At 41.3% G+C, this 22206-nt stretch overlaps 1 protein-coding gene across 1 annotated transcript in view; it reads right to left on the reverse strand.

The window, feature by feature from the left end:
* The window catches only part of LOC128658002 (uncharacterized), a 149397-nt gene that overhangs the window by 109752 nt on the left and 17439 nt on the right, over window positions 1-22206 (reverse strand). Inside the window, exon 5 of the mRNA XM_053712442.1 lies at window positions 5438-5521. Within this exon, the coding sequence (XP_053568417.1) occupies window positions 5438-5521 (84 nt within the window). The remainder of the gene's footprint in view (window positions 1-5437; window positions 5522-22206) is intronic.

Below are 22206 nucleotides of genomic sequence, written 5' to 3' on the forward strand. Positions count from 1 at the left end.
ACTGGAATATTAGAACTGTATAATTTTAGGTTATTTTCTGCTAAATTGTATTTCTAGAGTTAATGTGTAAAGTCTGGGGTTTTCCTTAAGATTTTCCCTTTAATAAATTTTAAGTGGTGGCAGCATTTGAGCTATAGGATTTATAGTTTATTGTGGGTGGCATTACAAGGGAGTGTTGGGCATTTCTCTTACGTCTAGTACAGATTAAGGGAATGCGAATTAACTCTTGCACCCACTAAACTGAATCACAAGCTTGCCTGGTGTGGCTAGATTGTGACCTATAGGTGACAGAAAAGGGGGCTGAAAACCCTTTCTGTGCCAAATAAGTGACTGGCGCAGGGTTGGATAACCTTGGTTCGTCACAAATTGGTGGGCAGCGGTGTAGATAATTTTTTTTATTATTAGATTTTAGTGCTTGTGGATTTGCTAGTGTGAAAATCCCGGTACTAAAAGAAATTGTTTCTTACAATTTCCAAAGGCTAAAACTCAGTGCATTATATAGTCACACATTGCAAACAGTCCCCTTCCCTATTCTCTGTTTTTCTTTTCTATTTTATTTTTGCTATGGAGGCATACGAGCAGCGATCTAGAGAGGCACTTATACTCCTATGCCAGGAGCGGGATATTCCAATACGTTCAAAGAACAAAGATTCACTAATACAAGCTCTTGTTGAATATGATAACAGCCAAATCACACCAGTTGAAGTCTCAGGAGAGATGTCTGCAGCTGTGGGCGGTGATTCATCAGGATCTGGGGATCCATTGGACTGTTATTTGCAAACTGTTCTTAAACATATGGGCTCAGTGGATGCAAGTTTGCGCATGGAACTGATTACAAAGTTTTATGAAAGACAGGCTACTGAACGACAGGCTGCCGTGGCTGAGAGGCAGGCGTCTCTGGCAGCTGAGAGACAGGTTGCTGAAAGACAGGCGGCTGAACGACAGGCGGAGAGAGAGTATCAGCTACAGCTTGCACGGTTGGAGAGAGGGATGGTCTCACCTGTTAGTGAACCTAGAGACCCCCCTGCTCCCAGAATGCGTGCAGAGAATTTTCCCACCCTGGAGAAAGATGGAGATGTGGATGTATTCCTGCGTAGCTTTGAGAAAGTTTGCAGACAGTTCCAGTTGCCAAGGGAGCAATGGGCCAAGTACCTTACCCCTGGCCTGAAAGGTCCTGCACTGGAGGCTTTTGCTGAACTACCCCCAGAGTTTGATCAGGACTATGATTCCATTAAAGCTGCACTACAGAGGAGATACAATCTTACTCCTGAGGTGTACAGGAAAAAATTCCGTTCTCTGCAGAAAGGTTTGTCAGAGAGCTATATTACAGTTGTTGGGAACTTGAGGACAGCCTTTAAACAGTGGGTCAGAGGATTAAAAGTTGCCACTATGGAGGAGCTGGAAGATTTGATTGTGAAGGAACAGTTTATGCAGCTGTGCCCAGCCGGAGTTCAAGAATGGGTTTTAGATCGAAAGCCCATAACAGCATTGGAAGCTGGCGAGCTGGCTGATTTTTACACGGCTAACAGGTCTCCAGAGAATGGGAGGAAATCCTTTTCTAAGGGGGGATCCACCTGTAAAGGAGCTGCAGCACGACCCCCCTTCACAAAACCTGCTGTGCCTTTATCCAGTGTTTCTGCTCCCTCTGGGAAAGGAGGGGCAAGTGTTGCATCTGGGCAGGGGGATACCCGCAGATGTTTTGTTTGCAACAAAGTGGGCCACATCAGCTCCACTTGCCCAGAGAGGATTAACTTGGGGCAATCAGCTGGAGGAAGTAATCCCTCAGAAGTACCAGCATCTATTTTGTTTGTTACCTGTCCAGAGGAAAACAACCATGAGAACTTGCAACCTGTGACTGTTGGAGATAAGGTAACCCTAGGGCTAAGGGACACAGGTGCAGAAGTGACTATGGTGCATCCAAAGCTAGTGAACTCTGAGAACATTATCCCTGGAAAGACTCTAGCAGTTAAAGGGATTGGGGGAATGAAACTTGCAGTGCCTATGGCACGTATATATCTTGATTGGGGAGTGGGGAGAGGTTTAAGAAATGTGGGGGTATCTGAAAATATTCCTAATGATGTTTTACTGGGTACTGATTTGGGTAGATTGTTATCTCTTTATGTGCCTGACAATGCTACATGTGACCTAGTGACATTAGTTGCGGACCCTTATGTGGAAAGGGCTGTGTGTAAAAATGCTCAGAGACATTACGACCAGGAGGGAGGACAGAGTGCATGTGTGCGCAGGGCTGTGCCTGAACTGGGGGTGTCTGTGCTGAGCGGTAAAGCTGTACGAGGAGATGCTGACTGGGGAGAACGACAGACAGACGGTGTGTGTCTTCCTGTACTTAAACCAGCAGTATCGGCAGAATTACCATTAGCTGTTCAGGGTGAGACTGATGGGGGAGAAAGGCAGATAGACTGTGTGGGTCTGTCTGTGCCTGAACTGAGTTTACCTGTACAGGGAGAAGCTGTTTGTGAGAGAAGGCAGATGAGGGGTGCGTGTCTGCCTGTGATTCAATCAGTGGATTCTATAGAAGGAGGTGAGATTGAGGGGGGAGAGAATGACTGGGTGACTGGGCCGCTGGATGATGTGTGCCAGTCTCTGCCAGGGACAATTCCGTACCCTTTGAAAAGACAATAGTTGTGATAAATGGCAGAAGGAAGATGTGTGCTTGTCTGCACCAGTGTCAATAGGATCTCAGATTCTGTGTGATTATGCAAAGTGGCAGACTGACTGTGAGAGAGAGCAGGGGGGCAAACTAGCCCACTCTATGACAGAAGCAGCAAAACCACAAATTCCAGAGTGTGTGGGGGAGGAGGGTACAGGATACTCTTTGAGGGACCCCCAGAGTGAGTGTGAAAGATTGTGGGTGACAGAGACCCCAGTAACCTCAGCTGTGACCAATAAACAGACTGCACAGGCTAGGGGACAGAGACTGACACAGACTGCAGGCACAGGGGGGAGGAGTACAGAGAAGTGTATTTACACAGCCCCACCGTGCCATTCAGCAAATACACTGATAGATGTGCAGCATCAGTGTCCCCAGCAGTTAGAACCCACAGTGAGGAGAAGGGGGGCAGTTAGTCAACCCCCTACCAACCATAACAGAGTGCAGGAGTACAGGAATTCTACTCCAGTGGGAGGGCAAGAGCCTATGGTAGTTAAGCAGCAACTGACAGCACACAATATGCTTAGAGAGCACACCATAGGTAGCAAGACACTAGGTTTCACAGGCACCTCTGTAACAGGGGATGATGTGTTGTTCAAAGATAAGATGCCAATCTTATTGGGGGAGGTACCTGCAAAACCCAGAGATCCCATATTCACACAAAAACAGTTGCAGGAGTTTACTGCCAGAGAGGGAGTGTGTGAGATGGTCCATAATGTTCTTGTACTCACGCCCATGAGACAGAACAAACTAGAGGCTGCATGGGAGGGGCCCTGCAATATATTCAATCAGTTGGGTAGAGCAACTAGTGTGTTACTTTTAAAAGGAGGGCATCCTGCTGCCAAAACTGCTAGGTGCAATCTGTCTAGCAATGGTGTTCTCACCGCAAGGGGAAGCTCCTTTTGATACGCATCGGGAGTGGCTCGTAGCCACCCCCTTTTGCGTCTCTTATTGGGGGAGGTGTCACAAATATCTCAGGATTCAGCTCCTAAGGAGTTAACTTTGTGCAGCTTGCACTCAAAACAGTTATTTGTTTTCAAGAAGAATTGTGTTTGTATTTTCTTTGAAGTGCCAGAACCCTCTAACTAGCCACCAAATGCTAGTGTGTATGCATTGAGTCATAAAATCACTGAAGCTCTTAGTCACAGAGATACACAGGATAAAGTTTATGGCTTAAGCTGTCAATAGAATGCATGATGCAAAACAGGCCCTTCATTACAAAAACTGACCAGGTCACTGACAGGACATTGGTATATTATGTACATATGCGGGTTAAAAGTGTTATAACTTTAACGGCAGGTAAATATGACAACCTATGGCATATTTGATATCAAACTGGTTCTCCCAATAAAACTAAGAGGTTCTAAATATGTAAATATAGAAATTTCTTACCTAGCAGGAATGATAATGGATTGTATAAATTCAGGCAAGAAATTTAGTCTATTGAAGTTTGTAAAGACAGTGGGGTTTCTTAGCCCGCCCAGGAGGGTGTGGTTAAGCAACATGATCTCTGAGAAGTAGGTTTAAGATTCTTATTTCTCAACAATAAGATGGTCATTCTTACAAGGGGAGCTGCTGTACATAAGTAAGGAGCCATCATTTTCATGCCAGCCCCTGGCGCAGATCTTGAAGACTAGGAAAGTATTCAATTCTGTTTTTCTCCTTTTTATTTTAAAATACTGTTTGCGTGTGTAATTTTATTTGTAACAACTTTTTATTAATAATGCATTGTGCATAATATTTTTGGCATAATAAATAATTCCTTTATTAAGTTTGGCCTTTGTCTAATAATTGAACCACGTTACTGAAAGAGACTGGAATATTAGAACTGTATAATTTTAGGTTATTTTCTGCTAAATTGTATTTCTAGAGTTAATGTGTAAAGTCTGGGGTTTTCCTTAAGATTTTCCCTTTAATAAATTTTAAGTGGTGGCAGCATTTGAGCTATAGGATTTATAGTTTATTGTGGGTGGCATTACAAGGGAGTGTTGGGCATTTCTCTTACGTCTAGTACAGATTAAGGGAATGCGAATTAACTCTTGCACCCACTAAACTGAATCACAAGCTTGCCTGGTATGGCTAGATTGTGACCTATAGGTGACAGAAAAGGGGGCTGAAAACCCTTTCTGTGCCAAATAAGTGACTGGCGCAGGGTTGGATAACCTTGGTTCGTCACAGGTGGCATTATATGATCAGGACTGATATAATCAAACACTAGAAATGTGACAACAGTCAGTGAGTATCAGGCTATATTGTACTGTGACACTCACAGGCCCATTTATCAAGCTCCGTACGGAGCTTGAAGGGCCGTGTTTCTGGCGAGTCTTCAGACTCGCCAGAAACACAACTTATGAAGCAGCGGTCTAAAGACCGCTGCTCCATAACCCTGTCCGCCTGCTCTGAACAGGCGGACAGGAATCGCCGGACATCAACCCGATCGAATACGATCGGGTTGATCGACAGCTCCCTGCTGGCGGCCGATTGGCCGCGAGTCAGCAGGGGGCGGCGTTGCACCAGCAGCTCTTGTGAGCTGCTGGTGCAATGTTAAATGCGGAGAGCGTATTGCTCTCCGCATTTAGCGAGGTCTTGCGGACCTGATCCGCAGTGTCGGATCAGGTCCGCAAGCCCTTTGATAAATGGGCCTGCTTGTGTGTGATTGAGTTGGCACCCTGACTGGTGACATAATGAACAGCACTTACAGACAATAAGCTATAAAATCCAGGCAATACCTCATAAACAGAAGACACGACACACACGTGTGCTTACCTGCACTGTCGCTGTAACACATTTCCTGCATTGGAGCTTCCGGCTGACAGGTTACACTCAGATCTACGTCAGTATTAATGTCATCTGTCAGAACATTTAATGCAGACAATATTTCATGGTTTAGGATTTAGAAGCAGAGGGTGATAAAGAAGAGACGGTATGTGTGTGTACTATGCACATAAAGCAGAGGGTGAGAGAGAACAGAAGGCATGTGTGTGTAATATTCACATAAATCAGTGGTTGAGAGAGAAGAGAGGGAATGTGTGTGTACTATTCACATAAATCAGTGGTTGAGAGAGAATAGAGGGCATGTGTGTGTACTATTCACATAAATCAGTGGTTGAGAGAGAATAGAGGTCATGTGTGTGTACTATTCACATAAATCAGTGGTTGAAAGAGAATAGAGGGCATGTGTGTGTACTTGAGAGGTATGGTTATGTGCAATATATATGTGGTGGAGTGTAGGTGATGATAAAACTTAACGTTTAATAGCTTTAGGTTAAAAAATGTGGACCATGCCACACCATATTTAAAGATAATTAAAAATAGAAAGAACACTGCCCCCTCTAGTGAAGCATGCAGGATAAACCTGCATAGATACAATATGTTCCTAATTATAACAGCAGAACCAAGTAATCCGGTACAGACAAACACCGGTAAACCTTAGGGAAATAATGCCTTGTAAGTGAGTGCAGGACTTTCAATGTGTGTTTTTATATATATATATATATATATATATATATATATATATATATATAAATATATATATATATATATATAAAAAGCTAAAAGAAGCACTCACTGGATTTTCATCAAAAAGTGACCAGAACTTTAATATAGTTTGTGACGTTTCGGGACAGCAACAGTCCCTTCCTCTGACAAATAAACACTGAACAAAAGCAGCCTTAAATAGGCTCCCAAATACACTCCCTTCAGGATCAGCCAATCCAGGCTGAATGATTAAACACACCCATATGGTGACCAATGAGAAAACATAATACAAATTGTGCATGTGACTGTTATAACATAATTGACAAAAATGCTTTAAAAACAAATCCCCTTTTTTGTCAATTATGTTATAACAGTCACATGCACAATTTGTATCATGTTTTCTCATTGGTCACCATATGGGTGTGTTTAATCATTCAGCCTGGATTGGCTGATCCTGAGGGGAGTGTATTTGGGAGCCTATTTAAGGCTGCTTTTGTTCAGTGTTTATTTGTCAGAGGAAGGGACTGTTGCTGTCCCGAAACGTCACAAACTATATTAAAGTTCTGGTCACTTTTTGATGAAAATCCAGTGAATGCTTCTTTTTGCTTTTTTATCATTTACCGTACAGCACCCTGGTAGTTGTTGAACGTTGGTGAGAGTGCACATACACCAATTTTTTGCCTATATATATATATATATATATATATATATATATATATATATATATATATATATATATATATATATATATATATATATATATATATATATATATATATATATATATTCTCTCTTTCTCTCCCTTTCTTTCTCTCCCTTTCTCCCTCTGTTTCTCTCTCTTTTTCTTTCTCTCTCTTTCTTTCTCATTCTCTCTCTTTTTTGCTTATCACCTTTTGATCAAAATCAAAGTATTCTTTTTAAAATCATAAGAGATAATGCTCTTGGGGATTCTGACATGTTTTACAGTTCAAAAAAGTCCTATTGCAGCAAACCAAAAAAGGTGACACTACTTTCAAATGCACTCACTGTTTCCAGCCCACAAAAATATTTTTGAAGAGGGGCCTATACGTGGCATTACCAAATACTCATAACATAGGGAGTGAATACAGCATACAAGTGGACTTCCGGCTGGGGGCGGAGTGAGCAGGTAGCATGCAGGTAGCTACCTGAGCTCCGATTCTCAGTGTCTGAGACCAGTTCTATTCACCAGACTCACTGCAGTTGTCCTTGGCCAGATTCACAGTGCACCGCCCGGATATCGGATCCTATGATCTTGTAGTGGAAGTCTATGCCGAAGCCTTGAATATGCTTGGTCGCTGAAGCACCTCATTCGAATCCTTCTTGGCACCAATTGCATCGTACTCAATCCTGCATTACCCGTTCTATACGGAGTTTCCCACCAGCGTACTCCCGAGGACTACCGGGAGCGGTTAAAGGAACAGCCTTGGTCTAAGACCCCGGTGTGAGCTTATTGCTGACAGAGGAGCAGTATTCCAGTGGACACTGGCTACACGGGAGCCACTTGGCCGGTACGTGTTTATGTACAGACTGCCGGTTAGTATTTGGATCGCCGGTAAGATATTAGGAGCTGCTGTGTTAGATAATATCCTACAGTGGAGGGACGGGTAAATCCCGCGGCCCTCTACAACCAATTTACAGCCGCATTCTATTGGGAACACTGTTGTTTCTCCGCGACTAGAGGGGTTCCAATCGTCAGCTGTGGGATAGCGGCATATTGTAGTGGGACGGGCAAATCCCGCGGCTCCCTGCATATACCACTTGGTACATCAAGTACTGTGAGTCTCTCTACTTCTGACTGTTTTCTTCTGATGCATTGCTTGGGGGTCCCTGGTGTAGTTATATATGGCTTGTACTCAGTCCCTCTGCTAGATCATTACTCACCTAAAAGGTTTTGCTGTGCTGATTGATCACCAGGAGGTGACGGGCTGTAAGCATTGTTGCTCAGAAAAAAAATCATTGTAGTGATGACATAGGAATCAACAGCACATTGGACGGTAATCTGTTTTCCACCAAACCTGAAGCTTGTCATCTATAGGTACTCTGGTGTTTGGTTGTTTGCTGACGCTCTGTAACCGCTCTATCATTATGGTATTGACTTTGCTGGACTTACCAATTTCCATAGGTGCTTCTACAGGAGTATATCTGACTTTCTTTGAACTTTGAGAATTATACTGAATATTCTGGTGTGATATTAACCGCTCCTTTGTTTCCATTTTTCACCTTCTCATGCTGTCCTATCACTAAATATAAATGCTTGGGGAAGGAAAGGAAAAAAGGAAAAAAGGAAAAGAGGATTATATATATATAGCTAACTAAATTATTGCTGCAAGCGTTTTTCTGGAGTTTAGCTAAGTTTGCCTGAATATTTAGATTTTAGACCAGAGGGCTATAAGTTCGCTATTAGGCATTTTGTTAATATTTATCCAGTCTTGGTATCCACTGATAACAAGAAGTCTGTTGTTGTTTTGGTTCACTTTCACTCATTGATATAGATTTAGTTGTTTTTTTGTTTTGTTTTTTGTCACCGAATCACTGTAACACTTGCTATACTAGCATAATTAGATAGTGTTTAATGTAATTTTATATAGTATCAGGCTACTTTGGTATTCCCCTACTCTTTCATTATTTTGTTTTGTCACCTAGTTACACTCAGTCACTGCACCACTTGATTGCGTAGCAGAAATAGATTGTGCTTGGGATAATTATAAAGGGTTTTAAGATATTTGGGTAACCTTTAATAATATTTTCGCCAGTTTTTTTGGTATCAAGTTTTTTGGGTTTTAAATAACCTTGTTAATATCTGATAATTGTCGCCTCCAGACTTTGAGGCAGTTCCAAGGCAAGAGGTGAGAGAGGGGCTGGAAAGGGACCTAGCCCTTTCTTTCTGTCTCTCCTTTTTTTTTCTCCCTCACATTCGAGCACACTACGTCTATTGACGTAGAGATTAACACACATCACACACACTCAGTTTAAAGTTCATGGATAGATTTATCTCACTTAATATAGGCTCCTCTCCCAACATGCGGCCTAAATCAAGAGACAGGAAAGGGAATAATAAAACCCCGGATCCTGCTTCTGACGTATCACAAGATAGAGGGGTGGCTAATTTTCTACCTAATGATTTGGCAGATTTTGCCGCAGAAATTGTTAAAATGATGACCCCCCCGGTTAGATGCAGTTAAACAGGAAATCAAAAAGGAAATATCAAGTCTGACTATCGAAATTAGACAGTTTACAGCAAGACTAGAGGAGGTGGAGACTAGAGTGTTCGATTTAGAAGACAGATTCAATCTTCAAGACCCTATATCAAAAGCCCAAGGCAATGCTATTGCATTACTTCAGTCTAAAATTGAGGATCTCGAGGACCGTTCGAGACAAAATAACTTAAAGGTCATCGGTCTTCCTGAATCAGTGGAATTTCAAGATTTAATGTCCTTTGTCTCGGTCACTCTACCCCAGGCACTTCTGATACCTCCTCCTCCAACCCCCTTTTAGATAGAGAGAGTACACAGAATAGGCCACTTAAGGGGAAATAATGATAATGTCAAGCCAAGACCTATCATTTTCAAATTTGTGAATTTCCAGGATAAAATGTTGTATCTTACACATTACAGGAAATGTAATCCTTTTGTAATTGGCCCCCATAAAGTTATGATCTTTCAAGACTTTTCATCTGAAACGCTGACAAAGAGAAGGGAGATGTCACCCTTTTATGGCAAACTTATGAGAGCCGATTTCAATATTAGATTGATTTATCCTGCTAATTTAATAGTGATCAGACAAGGAATTTCTTATACGTTAAATAATAGTGTGGAAGCTGAATCTTTTTGTAAGGAGGTTGGTCTATCTTAAATATTAAGTAATGGGTACACTCTTACAATTGTTGTTTTACTGATTGGATATGGAATGGAGTTGCTGTTGTATAATATATGTTCTGGTTTTAATTTTCATTTTTAAACAATTTTTTTTTCTCTCTCTCTCTTCTTCTCCTTCCCCTCCCCTTTATTCTCCCCCCCCCCATCTAGTGTGGGTTGATGCCAGATTCTCTTAATTTTTTTTATTATTATTTTTTTAAACAATTTTTATTGAAGTCATGAACAAATACAAGATAAAGGGTATGCCCCAAAACAATTACAAATAAGTATAAATACAATATTATTAGAAAAGTAATGCAAAGTCCGCTAAGAGAGGATATGTCAACCTACCACATTGTTGATAAAACGGGCATTATGTATCCATATATCTAAAGCGTTATTATAAGATATACGCAATCTATAGTGAGACTTCAGTTTTATCATAAAATATTGTGAAGGTAGTATAAACAAAAATGGTCCCCTCTGTGCCGTAGAGAAGGTAAATTAGATTATCTATTCAGGTAAGATTAGGGCAAGGGGGGAGCTAGCTTTATGGTTATATGGGGGGGAGGGGAATGCAGCGGGCGAGAGCCGCTCAAAATAAAGTAGGGGGGGGAGGGGGGGCAGAGCCAGTTAGCATGCCAGGTTTGTAAATATAATTGGGTCTCTGAGCTTTCAAATACACTACTAGTAAGTTATCCTCGATTTATGCCATGAGTAAATTTGGGCTAGGGTGTGTCACCAAAACACTAAGAGTTTTATAGTAGCAGCTTCAGAACTTGCTAAGGACCCACTGGGTTCGCTGTACTGTTCATCAATATGGTAAGGAACATCTATGGTTGCGTCCCCTGTGTAAGAAAATTCAGCGTATGGCTGTTGAGTGACACCTCTTAAGACCTGGTCATGTTTGTAGCTTAAACAGGGAAAATACAGTGTCTAATAAAAAGCCACTAACTATAAGACTCTAAATGTAGGGTATATACAAGAAAGATGCACGGTCAATATGCAGAGTGATAATAGTAAGAGAGCTGAATGTAATGCCTCAATAGTCTGAATATGGAGAGTAATGTGTGATTCTCATGGTCCACTAGCTTTGTGTAATATATTGACTGGATATCTAGACCCCATGCTAAGTAAGGTGAGAACCTCCTAATTAAAAGAACATGACGGGTGTATTACATCCTAAAATCCATATACCTACAAGGCTTTAGGCAAATATTTTACAATAAAGATATTGGCACAGGTAGTATACCCTTAATTAAGTTATCTGACTGCGAACATATAGGGGCTAAGAATCTTTTAATTTAATATCATGGAACATGGGCGGCATAACCTCCCCAATCAAAAGGAAATCTATAATTAAGCATTTGGGTAAGCTGAAACCGGATATTGTCCTGTTACAGGAAATCTGTAGAAATACCCAATCTTAAAATTAAGTGGGTTGGGGAGGTTGTTGCCGCCCCTCATGATTCTATGAAAAAAGGGGTAGCAATCCTTTTTAATAAATATTTAGAATACAAAATTGAAGCTACGCAATTGGATCCTGAAGGACGTTATCAAATATTGGAGATAGCTCTTAAGGAATCCCGTCTTATTTTACGTAATGTATATGGCCCCAATAATGTGGCTAGGGATTTTTTGAACAACATGACACTTAAACTGCATAAATATATTGGGCAAAACCTCATAGCGGGAGACCTTAATCTCATAGCAGAGCCTATTAGACAAGTTAAATAAAAAAATACCAAGTAATAGTGATAGGAAGACACATATCTTACAGAAATTTTGCTTTCAGTTAGGGCTCTTAGACATATGTCAAGCCCAGAATCCAGACATATACCTGCATGTCTAAAGCCCACCAATCCCTATCCAGGATTGATATATGTTTCTTATCTCAGAAACGTTAATAGGTCTTAACTGGGAAGCTGGGATCAATGATATCATGATCTCAGACCATGCTACTATATCATTGGTGCTAAATTCCGACCCGCTTCGTTCCTATAATAATAACAACATCTATTTCCCCAAACACTTGGCTAATAATATTAATTTCCAAAACTGGTTGAGGGGTAAATGGTAGGAATTTTATAAATATAACTCTACATATCTAGAGAAAAACGAGGTGTTCTGGGAGTCAGCCAAGGCTGTGTTGAGGTGAGAAATTAAGGCCTATATGTGCCGTCTTAAAAAAAGATTCAGGCAAACTGAAATACAGTTATCTAACCAAATAAAAAAATCCTATAAAGCGTATGTTGACAGCCCCTCTACTTCACGTTGGACCATGTATTTGAATGCTAAGACGGCACGTGATATTTTTCGTAAGCAAAAAAATGCTCAAGAGGATAGCAGAATGAAAGCTATATATGGGGGCCATACGGGTAGGTCCGCAAAGTTTCTTGCCAGAACTACCAGGTCAATTTCTAAAAATACTATCTCGGCTATCAAAAACGGTATCCATAGATTTACTAACCAATCTGATATTGAAAAGTTTTTTTCTCTTGTAAAGGTGTATCCAGTCCACGGGTTCATCCATTACTTGTGGGATATTCTCCTTCCCAACAGGAAGTTGCAAGAGGACACCCACAGCAGAGCTGTCTATATAGCTCCTCCCCTAACTGCCACCCCCAGTCATTCTCTTGCAAGCTCTCGACAAGAAAGAAAGTATCAAGAGAGATGTGGTGAATTAGTGTAGTTTTTTACCTTCAATCAAAAGTTTGTTATTTTTAAACGGTACCGGCGTTGTACTGTTTTTACTCTCAGGCAGAAATTGGAAGAAGAATTCTGCCTGGAGGTTTGATGATCTTAGCGGTTTGTAACTAAGGTCCATTGCTGTTCTCACACATAACTGAAGAATATGGAAAGAAAACTTCAGTTGGGGGGACGGTCTGCAGATTGCCTGCTTTGAGGTATGTTCAGTATATTTTTTTCTAGAGAGATGATAAGGTCTAGAAAATGCTGACAGTGCCTGGTATATTTGAGGTAAGCCTGATACAGTGATTTATCAGCAACTGAGATCATGCTTGCAAAAAAGGGTAATATTCATGTTAATACTCATATTACTTAGTGTAAAAACGTTCGCATGTTTTATAGTAAAAACGTTTTTTCTCTAAAAGGGTGATAAATCTTTATTTTGGGGCCTAGTTTTCCACATGGCTTATTAGATCACTCATAAAAAAGGCCCTCTGACATTCAGTGTATGGTGGGAGGGGCCTATTTTCACGCACTTTATGCACAGTTGATATCCAGACTGAGACATACAGCTTCCCTAAAGGAGTCCTCTGGCATCTAGGACCACTATAGAGGGTGTTTTTTCCTGCAAAAATCGTGTTTAAGGGCAGGTAGGGCCACAGCAGAGCTGTGGCAGTGTGTTTGACTGTTTTTTAACGTTTTTTTCCATTTTTCTGATCCGTTTTGGGGCCTAAGGGGTTAATCTTCCATTTGCAAGTGGGTGCAATGCTGCTTTAGTCTCTTATACACACTGTAAAAATTTCGTAGAGTTTACTAATTTTTATCACTGTTTTGCAGTTTATGAGGTAGTTTTTTTTCTCTTAAAGGCACAGTACCGTTTTTATTTAATTGCTTTTTCACATTTATTAAAGTGTTTTCCAAGCTTGCTGGTCTCATTCCTAGTCTGTTAAACATGTCTGACATAGAGGAAACTCCTTGTTCATTATGTTTAGAAGCCATTGTGGAATCCCCTCTTAGAATGTGTGCCAAATGCACTGACCTTTCTGACGCTTTAGTAGCTATGTCTGATATACCCTCACAATGTACAGAAGCCGAAGCAGGAGAGCTTCTATCTGTGGGTGACATTTCTGATTCAGGGAAGGCATTACTCCAGTCTGACTCTGAAATAACAGCATTTAAATTTAAGCTTGAACACCTCCGCTTGTTGCTCAAGGAGGTTTTAGCAACTCTGGATAACTGTGACACCATTGTAGTCCCAGAGAAATTGTGTAAAATGGACAAATACTTTGCAGTGCCTGTTTACACTGATGTTTTTCCAATACCTAAGAGGTTTTCAGAAATTGTTACGAAGGAATGGGATAGACCAGGTGTACCGTTCTCTCCCCCTCCTGCGTTTAAAAAGATGTTTCCCATAGATGCCGCTACACGGGACTCGTGGCAGACGGTCCCTAAGGTGGAGGGAGCAGTATCTACCCTAGCTAAGCGTACAACTATCCCCGTCGAGGACAGTTGTGCTTTCCTAGATCCAATGGATAAAAAATTAGAGGGTTTCCTTAAGAAAATCTTTATACAACAAGGTTTTATTCTCCAGCCTCTTGCATGCATTGCCCCAGTAACTGCTGCAGCGGCTTTCTGGTTCGAGTCTCTTGAAGAGGCTCTTGAGGTGGAGACCCGGTTGGATGATATCCTAGACAGGCTTAAAGCTCTTAAGTTAGCCAATTCATTTATTTCTGACGCCGTTTTTCATTTAACTAAGCTAACGGCTAAGAATTCAGATTTTACCATTCAGGCGCGTAGGGCGCTATGGCTTAAATCCTGGTCAACTGACGTTACTTCAAAGTCTAAGCTTCTCAACATCCCCTTCAAACCCTATTCGGGCCCGGACTGAAGGAGATCATTTCTGATATTGCTGGAGGGAGAGACGCCCTTCCCCAGGATAGGTCCAACAAATTAAGGACCAAACAGACTAATTTTCGTTCCTTTCGAAACTTCAAGAGTGGCGCAGCTTCAACTTCCTCTACTTCAAAACAAAAAGGAAATTTTGCCCAGTCCAAGCCAGTCTGGAGACCTAACCAGGCTTGGAGCAAGGGAAAGCAGGCCAAAAAACCTGCTGCTGCCTCTAAGACAGCATGAAGGAGTAGCCCCCGATCCAGGACCGGATCTAGTTAGGGGCAGACTTTCTCTCTTTGCCCACGCTTGGCCAAGAGACGTCCAGGATCCCTGGGCTCTGGAGATTGTTTCCCAGGGATAGCTTCTGGATTTCAAAGCCTCATCCCCAAAAGGGAGATTTCATCTTTCTCAATTATCTGCAAACCAGATAAAGAGAGAGGCATTCTTACGTTGTGTTCAAGACCTTCTGGTCATGGGAGTGATCCACCCAGTTCCAAGGCAGTAACAGGGGATTCTATTCAAATCTGTTTATAGTTCCCAAAAAAGAGGGAACTTTCAGACCAATCTTGGATCTCAAGATCCTAAACAAATTTCTCAGGGTCCCATCCTTCAAGATGGAGACTATTCGAACTATCCTACCTCTGATCCAGGAGGGTCAATATATGACTACCGTGGACTTAAAGGATGCTTATCTCCACATTCCAATACACAGAGATCATCATCGGTTTCTCAGGTTTGCCTTCCTAGACAGGCATTACCAGTTTGTGGCTCTTCCCTTCGGGTTAGCCACGGCACCAAGAATCTTTACAAAGGTTCTAGGGTCCCTACTAGCGGTTCTAAGACCACGGGGCATAGCGGTGGCCCCTTACTTAGACGACATTCTGATACAGGCATAGAATTTTCAAATAGCCAAGTCCCATACGGACATTGTTCTGGCCTTTCTGAAGTGTCACGGGTGGAAGGTGAACGAAGAAAAGAGTTCTCTCTCCCCTCTCACAAGAGTTTCCTTCCTAGGAACTCTGATAGATTCAGTAGAAATGAAGATTTTTCTGACAGAGGTCAGGTTGTCAAAGCTTCTAACTTCCTGCCGTGCTCTTTATTCCACTTTTTAGCCGTCAGTGGCTCAGTCTATGGAAGTAATCGGCTTAATGGTAGCGGCAATGGACATAGTTCCGTTTGCCTGCCTACATCTCAGACCACTGCAACTTTGCATGCTCAATCAGTGGAATGGGGATTACACAGATTTGTTCCCTCTGCTAAATCTGGATCAAGAGACCAGGGATTCTCTTCTCTGGTGGCTATCTCGGGTCCATCTGTCCAGGGGAATGTGCTTCCGCAGGCCAGAATGGACTATAGTGACGACAGATGCCAGCCTTCTGGGCTGGGGCGCAGTCTGGAACTCCCTGAAGGCTCAGGGTTCGTGGACTCAGGAGGAAGCCCTCCTTCCGATAAACATTCTGGAACTAAGAGCAATATTCAATGCTCTTCAGGCTTGGCCTCAGCTAGCTGCGGTCAGGTTCATCAGATTTCAGTCAGACAACATCACGACTGTAGCCTATATCAACCATCAAGGGGGTACAAAGAGCCCCCTGGCGATGTTGGAGGTTTCAAAGATAATTCTATGGGCAGAGGTTCACTCTTGCCATCTCTCAGCTATCCATATCCCAGGAGTATAGAAGTGGGAGGCGGATTTTTTAAGTCGGCAGACTTTTCATCCGAGGGAGTGGGAACTCCATCTGGAGGTATTTGCCCAGTTGATTCATCTATGGGGCAAACCAGAACTGGATCTCATGGCATCTCGTCAGAACGCCAAGTTTCCTTGTTACGGGTCCAGGTCCAGGGATCCCAAGGCGGCGCTGATAGATGCTCTAGCAGCGCCCTGGTCCTTCAGCCTGGCTTATGTGTTTCCACCGATTCCTCTGCTACCTCGTCTGATTGCCAAGATCAAGCAGGAGAGAGCTTCTGTGATTTTGATAGCTCCTGCGTGGCCACGCAGGACTTGGTATGCAGATCTGGTGGACATGTCATCCTTTCCACCATGGACTCTGCCGCTGAGACAGGACCTTCTACTTCAGGGTCCTTTCAAACATCCAAATCTAATTTCTCTGCGTCTGACTGCTTGGAGATTGAACGCTTGATTTCCGAGTCGGTCATTGATACCTTAATTCAGGCTCGAAAGCCTGTCACCAGGAAAATCTATCATAAGATATGGTGTAAATATCTTCATTGGTGTGAATCCAAGGGTTACTCATGGAGTAAAGTCAGGATTCCTAGAATATTATTTTTTCTCCAGCGGGGATTGGAGAAAGGATTGTCTGCTAGTTCCTTAAAGGGACAAATTTCTGCTCTGTCTATTCTTTTGCACAAACGTCTGGCTGAGGTTCCAGATGCTCAGGCGTTTTGTCAGGCTTTAGTTAGAATTAAGCCTGTGTTTAAACCTGTTGCTCCGCCATGGAGTTTAAATTTAGTTCTTAAAGTTCTTCAAGGGGTTCAGTTTGAACCTCTGCATTCCATAGATATTAAACTTTTATCTTGGAAAGTTCTGTTTCTAGTGGCTATCTCCTCGGCTCGAAGAGTTTCGGAGTTATCTGCTTTACAGTGTGATTCCCCTTATCTGATTTTCCATGCAGATAAGGTAGTTTTGCGTACTAAACCTGGGTTTCTTCCTAAGGTAGTATCTAATAAGAACATCAATCAGGAGATTGTTGTTCCTTCATTATTACCTAATCCTTCCTCAAAGAAGGAACGTATTTTACACAATCTTGATGTGGTTCGTGCTTTAAAGTTTTATTTACAAGCTACGAAGGATTTTCGTCAAACATCTGCTTTGTTTGTTGTCTACTCTGGACAGAGGAGAGGCCAAAAGGCTTCGGCAACTTCTCTATCTTTTTGGCTAAGAAGTATAATACGCTTAGCTTATGAGACTGCTGGCCAGCAGCCTCCTGAAAGAATTACAGCTCATTCCACTAGAGCGGTAGCTTCCACATGGGCCTTTAAAAATGAGGCCTCTGTTGAACAGATTTGTAAGGCGGCGACTTGGTCTTCGCATCATACTTTTTCGAAATTCTACAAATTCGATACTTTTGCTTCATCGGAGGCTGTTTTTGGGAGAAAGGTCTTACAGGCAGTGGTGCCTTCCGTTTAAGGGCCTGCCTTGTCCCTCCCTTCATCCGTGTCCTAAAGCTTAGGTATTGGTATCCCACAAGTAATGGATGAACCCGTGGACTGGATACACCTTTACAAGAGAAAACAAAATTTATGCTTACCTGATAAATTTATTTCTCTTGTGGTGCATCCAGTCCACGGCCCGCCCTGTCATTTTTAGGCAGGTGTTTTTTATTTTAAGCTACAGTCACCACTGCACCCTATAGTTTCTCCTTTTTTCTTGCTTGTCTTCGGTCGAATGACTGGGGGTGGCAGTTAGGGGAGGAGCTATATAGACAGCTCTGCTGTGGGTGTCCTCTTGCAACTTCCTGTTGGGAAGGAGAATATCCCACAAGTAATGGATGAACCCGTGGACTGGATACACCACAAGAGAAATAAATTTATCAGGGAAGCATACATTTTTTTTTTAATGACCTGTATAAGTGTGAGGGATTTGATCCAACTAAGAAAAAATAATTCTGGGACAGGATTAGTCTACCTAAGCTTTCCTCCGAAATTATGTCTGGAATTAATATGCCTATATCGGAGGCTGAAATCTTGGAAAGTATTAAGGCTGCCAAATTAAATAAAGCCGCCAGTCCAGACTCTCTCCCTACAGAATTCTATAGAATCCTGCAAGAACAAGTTACTCCCACTATAAATAAACTATTTAATCTATATTTCTCTGACCACACTAAATGTTCTCCTTATTTTGCTGCTGCGAATATTTCGCTAATCTTAAAAAAAAAATAAGGACCCTGAAGCCCCAGCCTCATATAGGCCAATCTCGGTTCTGAACACAGATTATAAACTTTTAACATCCATAATAGCAAAGCGGCTTAAACCCCATCTTGGAGATATAATCCCCGAGAACCAATCGGGTTTTATGCCCGGGAGGAACCCAGTGCGGAATATGAGGAAGGTCATGTTAGTTCTTGATTATTTCTGGAATAAATTTAAATCTTCCAGGCGGAGAGATCTGACTGATCTGGCTATATTGACAGTCGATGCAGAAAAAGCCTTTGACCATATCTGTTGGGATCATCTTTTCAGCTCTATGGAGCAATTTGGTCTGATAGGCTATTTTAGTAATTTCATTCAATTAATCTGTTCCTCTCCTGTATCCACAATAATTATTAATAATTATATTTCTCAAAGGTTTGTGCTTCACAGGGGCACCGGACAGGGGTGCCCGCTCTCTCCATTGCTTTTCAATATCTCATTAGAACCTCTGGCGATCCTCCTTTGCCAAGAACTTCAAGGAATTCGATTATGCGGCCAGAAGCTGGTGCTGCTACTCTATGCGGATGACCTTTTGTTATTTCTAAGTAATATTAAGGAAAGTTTACCATTATTATGCAATATTATTCATATGTTTGGTATGATTTCAGGTTAAAAAATTAATCTTTTAAAATTAGAACTTCTTTGGCTGCTTAAGGAACAGGGCAACAGAACTAAACATCCATTTACTGAGACTACTCAGATTATTTATTTGGGGATTAGATTGAGTATCAATCCACACGAGTGGTATAGTTTAAACTATCCCCAATGCTTTAATAACTACAAAAAAAAAATTAAAGGACTGGTCTAATCTCCCTTTATCGTTGACATCACGTGCCACATTAATCAAAACAATACTTTTTCCTAAATTACTTTATTTAATTAAAAAAATTCCGATCTTTATTCATAAATCTGATATTCTCAGGTATAATAAATCATGTACTAGCTTTTTGTGGAAAGGGGCCAAACCTCAGATAGCTATTCATCGTCTTATGAACTCTAAACTCTCCGCAGGATTGGCTCTTCCCAATATTTAATTTTATAATCTTATCTTCCTCTTTAAAACAGCTTTAGATTGGATTACCGAAAAAGATCAGGTTATTTTGCTTGTATGCAAATCTAATCTTGTTGCTCCATTTTATTTGAACGCACTACTTCATTGCCCAATAACATTGTTACCTTCAACTGTCTTTTCTTTGGTGACTTTTAAAAATGTAATATTGTCATGGCAGAAGTTTTGTTCTAAGATTGATCGTTACCCTTATGTTTCCAAGTTTCTCCCTATCAGAGGTAATCCTAACTTTGCCCCAGGCCTATTTAATCCTGTGTTTAAGCAGTGGGCTATTAAGGGTTTAAAGTGGATCAACCAAATTTTAAGGCCAGATTCTTCTCCAGAAACATTCCATGTCTTAGTTAATAAATACGGATTGTCCAAGCAAGATTTCTATGCTTATTTACAACTAAGGCATTTTATCTTTGAATTAAAACAAAAATATGGTACAGATTGGTCCATAGGAGAGTGAAACAGCAGAATTATAGGTTATCAGGCCGGTATATATTCTTTATCTCCCTTATATGGCCTACTAAATCAACGTCCCTCAAATAAGCAAACTAATGATATAGTAGTGAAATGGTCTAAATATTTTCCCAGGATTAATGCTCAGGACATAACAGATAGTTTTAAAATAACGGAGCAAGCCTGGATTATGACATCATGGAGGGAGTCACAGATTAAAATAAGCTTGCAGACGTACCTATCCCCAGATATTCTATCCAGGTGGTATAATACAAATAGTCTATGCTCAAGATGTAGGGCAACGCAAGCCTATCTCTTACATTGTTTTTGAGGTTGCCCAAAAATTATGCAGTTTTGGAAGAAAGTGACATTTTGGATGAATTCAGATCTATTGTTGGATTTTTACATTAAACCAGTTCAGATATTTTTCCTTGCTAAATTTCAAGGAACCTTTAAAAACTTTAAGCTTATTAACACAATAATATTAATAGGCCGTAATCTCATCTTAAAGGGTAACTGAACCCAAATTTTTTCTTTTGTAATTCAGAAAGAGCATGCAATTTTAAGCAAGTTTCTAATTTACTCCTATTATCAATTTTTCTTCATTCTCTTGCTATCATTATTTGAAAAAGAAGGCATCTAAGCTTTTTTTTGGTTTCAGTACTCTGGCCAGCACTTTTTTATTGGTGGATGAATTTATCCACCAATCAGCAAGGCCAACCAGGTTGTTCACCAAAAATGGGCCGGCATCTAAATTAACATTCTTGCATTTCAAATAAAGATACCAAGAGAATGAAGAAAATTTGATAATAGGAGTAAATTAGAAAGTTGCTTAAAATTTCATGCTCAATCTGAATCACGAAAGAAAATTTTTGGGTACAGTGTCCCTTTAAGGCTGTGGAAAGCACATTTTGCCCCTAAATTTTCAGATCTTAAAAATGCCCTGATTACTCAATGCACAATTGAACAATACAATTTGTTGAATGCTTCAGATGCTCAAATGGCTTTATTTCTTAAAAAATGGAAGGCGTTTATCTTATCACTTCAGGCACCAATGCGAAGGGTGTTGGTTAAACCTTTGATTAAATCCCATATATTCAATTGAATATAATTGCTGGGTATCTTCCCAACAATTGGTTGGGCTCTGGGAGTGAATGAGAGAGTGAGGCTTCCCCCCCCCTCTCCTCCCCTTTCTTACCCCTTCCCTTTTTTTTTTTTCTGAACCTATAAAATTTCAAAATCTCTTGATTGAAGATAGATGAATTTTTGTTATGGCACATCTCTGTTGTTTCTTTTTGTTGTATTTTAGAATATGATTCCTTTAATACCTATTATAAAATCCCTCAAGTGGGGACACAAAAAAAAGAGCTCCAGAAGCAAAAGCTTTTAAAACTTGCTAAAACTCGTAGAAATACCCCCGAAATTGCAGGAGAGAGAGAGATACCTGCCAGACTCAAGATAGCAAGGAATCTGACATCCGATTCCCCCACCGCAAAAGTCGTCAGACAGAGGTAGAGGTGACAGAGCTAGAGGTGAGCGATTACGGCTGTAGCCGCAGAAAGGAGAGCGGTACAATAATCCTAAAAATAATCTAAGAAACAGCGAAAGGTATCCACCTGCCTTGCAGAGGTCCAAATCACAGAGCGAGCTGACAGCCAGGATCGGGGGGTGAGTCTGGTCACAGACGGGAAACCGCCATCCTGTCCCTACTGACTGGGGGGGGGGGGAACAAAACAAAACAAAAAACTGCTGCATGTTAAAAAGAACACGGCAAAGTGAGAGACTATAAATACAGTTTTGACTGAGAAGGCAACCGCTCTATTGAGAGTCCCAATAACTTTTACCTACAAGTCACGAACATATCAAAACACTGCGCAAGATTCCCCTAGCCTTAGAAGAGACTTGCAGCAAAGAAAAAAGATATACGCAATATGCTGCAGTGCAGGCCTGAGGCGGACCACATAGTATAAGGGCATACAGCGAAGTAGAACACATATCCTAGCCAGAGAGAGCCTTGTAGAGGGATCAGATAAATAACCAATTACCAGGCCCTTACACCAGACAGATTCCAAGCGTAGGGCAGGGAAAGAAAGTAAAACTTGTGGAATTGCTGCTAGCCCAGCCTCATAGAAGTACACAGTACAAAGAAAGAAAGAGATTAAACT

Source organism: Bombina bombina, chromosome 4, assembly GCF_027579735.1.
Source record: "Bombina bombina isolate aBomBom1 chromosome 4, aBomBom1.pri, whole genome shotgun sequence".
Taxonomy (NCBI): Eukaryota; Metazoa; Chordata; class Amphibia; order Anura; family Bombinatoridae; genus Bombina; species Bombina bombina.